Source organism: Poecilia reticulata, linkage group LG14, assembly GCF_000633615.1.
Source record: "Poecilia reticulata strain Guanapo linkage group LG14, Guppy_female_1.0+MT, whole genome shotgun sequence".
Taxonomy (NCBI): Eukaryota; Metazoa; Chordata; class Actinopteri; order Cyprinodontiformes; family Poeciliidae; genus Poecilia; species Poecilia reticulata.
This window is the reverse complement of record NC_024344.1, coordinates 20143937-20152684: the sequence shown is the minus strand read 5'-3', so window position 1 is coordinate 20152684 and position 8748 is coordinate 20143937. Positions and strand designations below refer to the sequence as shown.

Here is an 8748-nt window from a genome sequence, read left to right as displayed (position 1 = left end):
AATGATCCAGTCCTGAATCAGAATTTTTTTCATCAACTCTCATTGAGCCTGAGCTACTTTGCAAAGAACGTGCAAAAAAAAATCATTCTCTAGATATCAAGAGCTGGTAGGAAAATACCTCAGAGGTTTGCAGCAAGAAGAAWAAAAAACACCTAACCATACRGCCAGATAGAGATTTAAAGAGTAGCAGCAAAAGCAAACGAGGGGGATTAGCAGAGCTACTCCTCACAGCAACACCTTGGACTCTTTGAAAATAGTCTTATGATATGAGTTACAACATTTCACTTCCCTTTGGGCATAAATAAATTATTACCGAATTGAACTGAACTCAGTTTCCTTCAACTGCTCATCCTCATGTTGGTGTGTTGCATTAAAACTCAGTAAAACACATTAGATTTTCTGGATTTATTGTGTGAAAAAGACTAAAAGGTCAATGGGTTTGAAGACTTTCCTGTTTGTTTGACTCCAGTTTCCTCTGCGTGTGGTGCAGCGCCAGCTATCAGAGTGGAGAATGAAATTGAAGACCGATGAATGAAACTCTAGGTTGATGCAGATGAGCCAGAAATAGTACGAATGTAAGCATGTGTATGTTGACCAGGTCTCACTGGACTCAAGCACAGGAACTCAAAAAATCCCTGGTATTAGACCTATGGCGTACACATAGGTAAATAAATAAGTAAAGACTAAATAGGATTTAAGTGAGCTAATAAATAAATGTGGCACTGATAGACCAACTTGCTACAATACAACTCAATTCACTCCTGCTGGGGGGGGGGGTTTATAGTAGTTTTGTTTGCTTTTTGCAAAGTGAAACAAGAATTGCACAATAATGAAGTAAATAATTCAGTAAATCTTTCCTAAAATACAAATTAAAAACCAAAAACTGCCTGACTTACACTGCCAGACCTCCATCCCAGCTCCCTCTTTAACTCCCTCTCTCGCTCTGTACGTAAAGTCCGTTTGATTGAGCACCTTTTTCCCCCTCTCTGGTGTGCTCAGCACAACCCGACTGTGCTCCTTTTCTCACACACACTTGTCTGCATGCGGCTGCTTGAACTCCACGGGACGCCCTCCCCGCCGCCGCGCCTCTCGTTGGATTCCTGAGGATCCTTCGGGTCTGAGGTAAGCGCACATGCCTCAAAGCGTCCGCAGCATCTGTCAGGCTGAAACTTATGGATTCAAATGGACTCCCGAGTGGCAATAAAAGTGGATCGTTATGCAGGGCTGCGTTTGCGCTGCAGCAGCAGCAGGAGCCCTGTTGGCACTTAACRCAGTGCATGTTACACTTTCCTTCTGTCAAGTGTCTCGCAGCGTGCTTAGCATTCTGGGGTGTTTATTCGCCTGGCAATTTCACGTCGGTTGGTCGCAGAGGAGCTCAGTTAAGCGTGTAAAAGTTTACATTTTGACTCCAAATGTGTGCCAGCATTATAAAACAATTTGACTACAAACGAGCATCATGTTGGGTTTTTAGTCATTTATATACGTATATATGTATATATGACTGAGATGTGCTCATATTTGCAAGCGGGCAGTACCTCTGTGCATTCCCAGCAGCTGTAAAACTGGTTAGAGTGCACGTCTGTTTGGCTGTCACTGTGTGGCAGTTTACTGCTCCAAGTTTTGGATGCGGACCAGAACAGATCTGCTGACTAAAGAGCTACAATCTCTGAACTTCAGGGAATTGTAGTGCTCCTTTATGCTGCCCCCCCCCCCCATTCCCCGCATGCAGTCCACTGCTTTTAGGATCGCTACTGGTAACCCAAGCCTTTCAGGATGATAACCAAGTTAGAGCATCTCAAACTTTACTCGGYGTCTGAGCTTCTGATGACATTTAGCTGCTGCAGTTTAACTACGCTGGACTTGTGCAGAGTCAAACATCCTCTTGTTTTGGGGTTTAATAATGTAGAGTGCTGTCTTGATCTGAGCCAACAGCGATCAGCGTCATYTCACCCAACCTGTTTCTTTCACATCTCTCTCCTCCGGCTGATGATAAAGAGCCAGAACCCCCCCACCCCACCCCACACACTCCTSAGAAAGCTCCACCTTGCTTCACTTTGCCGCTAGTTGTAGGGATGGGGGAAAGTCTGGTTTGATTGGTGACATCAAGGTCTGGTTTGATTAGTGACATCAAGGTCTGAAGTGTGTCTTTCCCCGTGCAGTGTCCCCTTCCTTGGAGTGCGAGGGTGACGGGTTTCCAATCGACTACGGGTCCAGGGACACCATCATAAGAGCCGATGCGAAAAAGGAGCGAAGGCGTGGGCAAATAAAGAGGGCCGACAGGTGAGTTTGATCCATCTGTTGCGTTCACGACACGCATCATGGACATTTTATAGACAGACACACAATGGCTTCTGTTCAGAGTGTCACCAGGCAGGCCAGATGACAGCCCCCCCCTCCTCCCCCCCCATCTTCTTGTGTGTCAGTGGTACAGTAAAGCCTGAGTTGATTTAATGCCTGGTGCAGCTGATGTAACTGGACTGCCTGCTGCAGGCATGTGTGCAGTCAGGAGCCACTTTCAGACGCTGTGTGGTCAGAATAAAACCCGCGCGCTTCTGTGGTTGCTGATGTTTCAGCTGCAGCAGCTGGGATCGAGGCCCCGTCAGAGCTGAGGGTGGCAGAGAGAGGCACCAGGCTGAGTTCGGACTGAGCAGCGGCGCAGCCATGCGCTGCTCCACCCTGCTGTTGATCTTCACCGTGGTGCTCCTTTACTTGGTGATGGGAGCGCTGGTGTTCCGCTCCCTRGAGGCTCCGCTGGAGGAAAAAGAGCACGYGGTGCTGATGGACCAAACCCGGGATTTTCTGTTCAACAACTCCTGCATTGACCTGTACGCCCTCAACGACTACGTACAGGTAAAGCTGGACCCGGCGAGGTGGGAGCCACTTGTTCTGTCACTTATAGATAACTTTGGGGKTTTTTTTATTTCTTTTTCTACAAATCGCGGGACGTCGTGTCCTTGTCTGTTTTGAACTGTACGTTGCAAGACTGCTTCTGTTTAAGWMTTATTTCATTGTCATTTACAGCAGTAGTATTTAGCTTTGTTATCCTTTCAACTCWATTTTAGGACGTGTTGGATTGTATAAAAATCAGTTTTTTATCTTAAGGAAAATTATGATCATAAATATTCTCTATTTTAAATTTAAAGAACTACATTTTTATGGTGCTGTTAAACTTTTAGCTGTATCTGGTACTCGCTTAAATCATCCAACTTAAATACAGCTTCATGTGAAATTAGTTTGGAATATTTCAATGCAAAAATGACTCATACAAATTGGCAAAAATTTTGATGGGAAGAAAAAAAAAAGAAAATTAAAAAACTGCAGTAGTATTTTGTTGAAACCTCTTGCTGATTCATTCAAGTTGAAGTGTTTTTAAATGAATTATCATTACATAAAGGTGTCGGTCAGGAGCAGGATACAAAAGGTTCCACAGTGTTGCATATATAGTATGTGTGTGTGTGGGGGGGGGGGAGTGTGCGTGTGTGTACGGTCGTTTGCCCTGTGTTGACCCATGACTGGCAAACTGTATCTGCCTTTGCCACTGGTGACACTAGGCACTAGTGGCAGGTGTAACCCTATTATTATCCTTAATAGGAAAAAAAAAATTTTCACTGGCTGATTACTTCATTTATAACTAGCCCTTTTTCATCAATATTAAAGCATTATTGGCTTACTTAGTACCTTACAAGTTAAGATTTTGAGTGGAAAACTGAAGATGAAGATAGATTCTAGATTTTAGCATCACATTGAGTCTAAACATAGATTCAAATCAGCAAATAAATGGACCTCACAAGTGGAAATTCAACATTTTGGAATGGCCGACTAACAATAACACCTACATTTGATGGTCACCTGAACATGACTGTAGGCAAAAATATGCTGTAAAAGTTCAATAGATTAAAAATGTTTTAATATTTTACATATTTGCAGATGTTGTTTASTCACTGGAGTGCTGCGTCTCTATTTTGCGGATCTATAGAGACCCAGCTCTGTGTAGCAGWGCAGCGTTCCTGCGTAGCTCCACTGGATAACAGGTGGGATCTGAGCAGCTATGTGACRTTGGTTTTGCTGCATGGTGCGTCTAAGTACAGGAAAGTTGATCCACACATAGGCGGAGAATTTACACTGCTGGTTTGGCCACCGGGTTGTGATCCAAAGATGCCTGTCCTCGCTTCAGAAAGAACATCGTAAATGACTGTTTTAGCTCGCTATGCTGTCTACATGTGCGATGGCTGACATTTGCGAAAAGGTTAACGCGACCRAAGGACGGAAGAGAAGTAACAAGTTTGTAAAGTATTTTAGAGAGAGATCAAATTAATGAAGAAGCATGAAGTCTAACATTAGAAGATGTCCATGTCTAGAGGGAAATTGAGATATGGCTGATCCAGTCGTAGTAGGGTGACCTTTGGTTCGGGTGTAAACCAGTAGGAAACATTGTTCTTATGTTGTTTCTATGATAATTCATGGTTTCATATCAGCAGACTGAATTTCYTTTCCATTTCTGCTCTAAACTGCTCTGCTGTTCATAAAGGCTGTGGAGACGTTGGGTGATCTTAAAAGCTTTTGAGTCTTAAAAATGTCACAGAGCAAAATGAASCAAGAGCAGAGTAAGTATATCAACATAGTAAGGAGGGAACAGGTCACAGCATCTTGTTCAGCTCAGACGCMGAGTAAMGTTTGAGATGCTCTAACTTGGTTATCGTCBTGAAAGGCTTGGGTTACCAGTWGCGATCCTAAAAGCAGTGGACTGGGTGCGGGGATAGGAGGGGGGATAGDAGRGGGGCAGBATAAAGGAGCACCACAATTCCCTGAAGTTCAGAGATTGTAGCTCTTTAGTCAGCAGATCTGTTCTGGTCCGCATCCAAAACTTAGAGCAGTAAACTGCCACACAGTGACAGCCAAACCTCTTTAACAAAACATTTTCATCAAATGTCTCTTAGACAAGCCAAAGACCAATTAGCTTGTCTGGCTAATTATAAATCACAACTAAAGCCAGTAATATTCACTCCTGCAAATAAAACCAAAGGAGAAGTGAAGTGGACCTCAGTAGGTTCCGTGTAAATGTCCACATGGGATGTGACGTGTCCCATTCCAAAAGATTAATCACAATGGGACTGTACGACACCTTCCTGGAGGTSTGTGACACCTTTGACCTGTCCTGTGCTTGTTGATGGTAAGAAGTATGCCTGATGTACCACACCACATTGGTTCATCATTTGGTTTCTGTCTCCAATCCGCCAACCATCTGTGATCAATACATTACACCCTTGAGCCATTACATAGCTTTTGCCTTGTTTAGCAGTTTAGATATGTAGCAGCATCAGGTTGACTTCAGCCTGTTTCTACACACAGACAGGGCCAGAAGGTATCCCAGATTTGTGACTGAAACATATGTCCACACACGTCAGGTCCTTTAGCGCCTACAGTAAACATTAGATGTGTGTTTTTGAAGTGTGCCGAGATAAAACAGGCCTATCCGACTTCATCTGTGAATAGTTGTATCATGCGTGGGCGGAATCTCGCGGAGGTCGGAAGGATTCGGACCCCCACAATCTTGGAAAAGTCTAGAATAGTCCTCCCCTCATTTATTTTTTTCTTACATTTAAGAAAGAAAAAAAAAGAATGACATTTTAGTTCCCCCCCCACCATTGTTGGAATAATGGTTCGGTCCAAAGTGTGGGAGGAGCAACAGCAGCGCTGCTAATGGCACAGGCTCCGTTAGAGCCGCTAAGGGAGGAGTTAGCTGTTAGCTGTGGCTCTGCAGCGCTAACAAAAACCCTCCAGTAAGTAAACGACATGACAGACAGGCAAAATTCCTAACTCCAAAATCAATGGAGAAAAACCAAGATCAATTTCAGAGTTAAAAACAGCATAACAAACGTTATTAAAACTTTCCTATATAAGGAAAGTTTATAAAAAGTTTATAAAAATGTTTATAAAAAATTTATAAAAAATTAATTGATTAATTGTCCTCTCTCTAAACTCTCTAAATTGTCCTAAGGTGTGAATGTGTGTGTGTAAGCATAAGCGTGTTAGATTATGGATGGATGAATTATTTGTGACAAGTGTCTGACAGAATATGAAACAGAGGATCTGTGAAAATTCCTCTGACTCTGCTACATTGTCGCAAAAAAGAACTTATTCTTCAGGGAGAGAGAAAAAGAGGAAGAATAGAAAAAAAGCCAAGGTAAAGGTATGTTTGTATGTCGCTTGGTAGAAGAGAATTAGCTAAAAGAAAATTAGCTTGATAGCGACCTTGAACGGTCCAGTTCAACAGGCAAACATTTATGCTATTTTAGTAGAAAACACCGTACCTAATTTTTAATTTAACATTTTTACAGTGCTATATTTTTACAGTGCTATTATCATTAGATTTACTGACATGATCAAATAGTATATAACGAAGCAAAATAGGATTATTTTATTATCACCATGCATTCACAGACCACATGAAGAAATCTAGAATAGTTACTCAACAGGACTAYGCAGGTAACGACGGCTTAYGCAAGAACTTAGTTCCTCTTATTTATGRTTGTGTTGGCAGCCCTCGCAGTTATCCCTCAGATGTCGACCCCTGCCCCAAGGTGGTATTGTGTGTCAGGTTTCATTGAGCCACATGTTGGATGCTAAACAACTCTTTGGTTTAGTCAAAGTTTTGCTCTAGTATGTTCTGGGCCTAAAGCCACAAAGTTATAAGTAGAAAATCTTGGAACTGCGAGTGGATATTAAAGGGGTTGTTTGTGTGTCTGGTGAGGGGAAAGATATTTTTGAACACATCTGCTGCTGTGACTGCAATCAAGTGAATAAGTCATGGACTGTTTTTAATGTTGTGTTTTCAACAACCAGCTATGCCACATGTATGTGAACTCTTACAAATAGATGGAAGTGATAGTCTTCTTGGTGAGCCATTATAGTTCTAGTTCTAGTTCACAGACATTTTTTTTACCAACATTGCATTTTTCAAAGCACCTTTACCTTTCTAATCTCTTGTTCTTTGTCCCTTCTCAGAAAGTGCTTGAGGCTGTAGGTGCGGGAGTGGACGCTGAAGCTGCTATACTCAATAAAACCTTTGCCACGAACTGGGATATGGCCAGTGCTCTTTTCTTCTCAGGGACAATAATGACTACCATCGGTAGGTGTCTGCTAAAACATTCACCGTGTCGTATATATAACTGCCTTGACTTAAATAAGCTGCTTCCTCACCTCTGACTTKACATGTACAGGCTATGGAAACATCTCCCCCAAGTCAGATGGAGGGAAGCTCTTTTGCATCTGTTTCGCCCTCGTGGGAATCCCAATGTTTGGCATCCTGCTTGCTGGGGTTGGTGACCGTCTCGGTACCGGGCTGAGGAACATTGTTGCCAAAATAGAGAAGCTCTTCCTGGTCAGAAGCTTTCATAGTATTTAAAACACTTCCTTTCATTTTAAGTTTTTCTTTGTCTTATACCACGTTATCTCGCTTTGTTGACAGAAGTGGCGCGTCAGTCCTACTGTTGTGCGTGTGATCTCAGCAGTCCTGTCCATCCTGCTGGGYTGCTTGCTTTTTCTTGCTGTGCCCACTTTGGTTTTTCAAGAGGTGGAAAACTGGTCCCTTCTGGAATCTTCCTACTTTGTGGTTATCACACTGACCACAGTGGGCTTTGGTGACTATGTTGCAGGTAAACAAACAGTTCTGACTTAACTGTCATTCCTTAACGTATTCTTAATAAGTGGGAAACTGGACTTACTCTCTTGTTTTGTTTTTTTTTTTGTTTTTTTTGCTGATGTTTCACTTCTCTTTCAACATGCTTCTTTACTTGCCTGCTACTTAAGTAATTAGGACTGTCATGTCTTGGATGACTGAGTAGCTTCTCTAGTGCATTTTCTTCTAAAGCGGCACTTTTCCCCAAAAGAGACTCCAATATGCTTTGATATATGTCTTTAAATTTGGCCATTGGACCATTTTTGCGGAAATATTAGAGCAACATCACAAGACATGAGCCAGGAAGCTAAAGCATTTCTTCCAGTTGGAGAATGTTCCCATGCATACTGACAGTTTTGTTTCAAATTTGCTTAAGTACAACAAAGTCAGTTTTTGTAAAGGCCATCACAAACCTCTGATCTCAACCCAATGGAAAATTCATAAGTAAAGCTGAAAAGGTGTTTGCGAGMAAGGCAGTCTACAATCCTGACTCTGTTATGCCAGTTCTGTCAAGAGGAATCGGCCAAAATTACAACAAACTWCTGTGAAAAGCTTGTAGGATGCCCAAAATCTTAGACTCAGTTTGAAGACCTTTTATCCAAATGCTAAGGAGATGTATGTAAACTTCTGAATTTGAAGAGAATTTTAAAATATTCCAAAATAAATAAAAAAATCTCTCGTTCATTATTCTGGTATTTGGCAAAAAGAAATGTTAATCCTAACTGTCCTAAAATCTCTCACACTTTCTTTGATTTAATGTCAGACTGCAAAGGAACTCAAGTCAACAGACGCGTTTGACCATTTTTGGTATGTTTTTGATGAAATTATTAATCTGTAGACAAGTAGCAATGTGACTTAATTAGTCATCCATAAATACATGTCAGTTGCAATGCATTAAGTTCTCTAATGCACAGACAGCATCATTAATTATTCAAATATTTTGTGCGAGGGATGAATTATTGATTACTCTGTCTCGGATGGATGGATGGATGGATGGATGGATGGATGGATGGATGGATGGATGGATGGATGGATGGATGGATGGATGGATGGATGGATGGATGGATGGA

General features: G+C 42.0%; 1 protein-coding gene across 1 annotated transcript in view; it reads left to right on the top strand.

Annotated features, from left to right (window-relative positions):
• The first annotated feature begins 2159 nt into the window (after positions 1-2159).
• The window catches only part of kcnk4b (potassium channel, subfamily K, member 4b), an 8170-nt gene continuing 1581 nt past the window's right edge, over positions 2160-8748 (top strand). Inside the window, exons 1-5 of the mRNA XM_017308525.1 lie at positions 2160-2280; positions 2574-2850; positions 7006-7129; positions 7221-7381; positions 7469-7666. Of these exons, the coding sequence (XP_017164014.1) occupies positions 2662-2850; positions 7006-7129; positions 7221-7381; positions 7469-7666 (672 nt within the window). The 5' untranslated portion in view covers positions 2160-2280; positions 2574-2661. The remainder of the gene's footprint in view (positions 2281-2573; positions 2851-7005; positions 7130-7220; positions 7382-7468; positions 7667-8748) is intronic.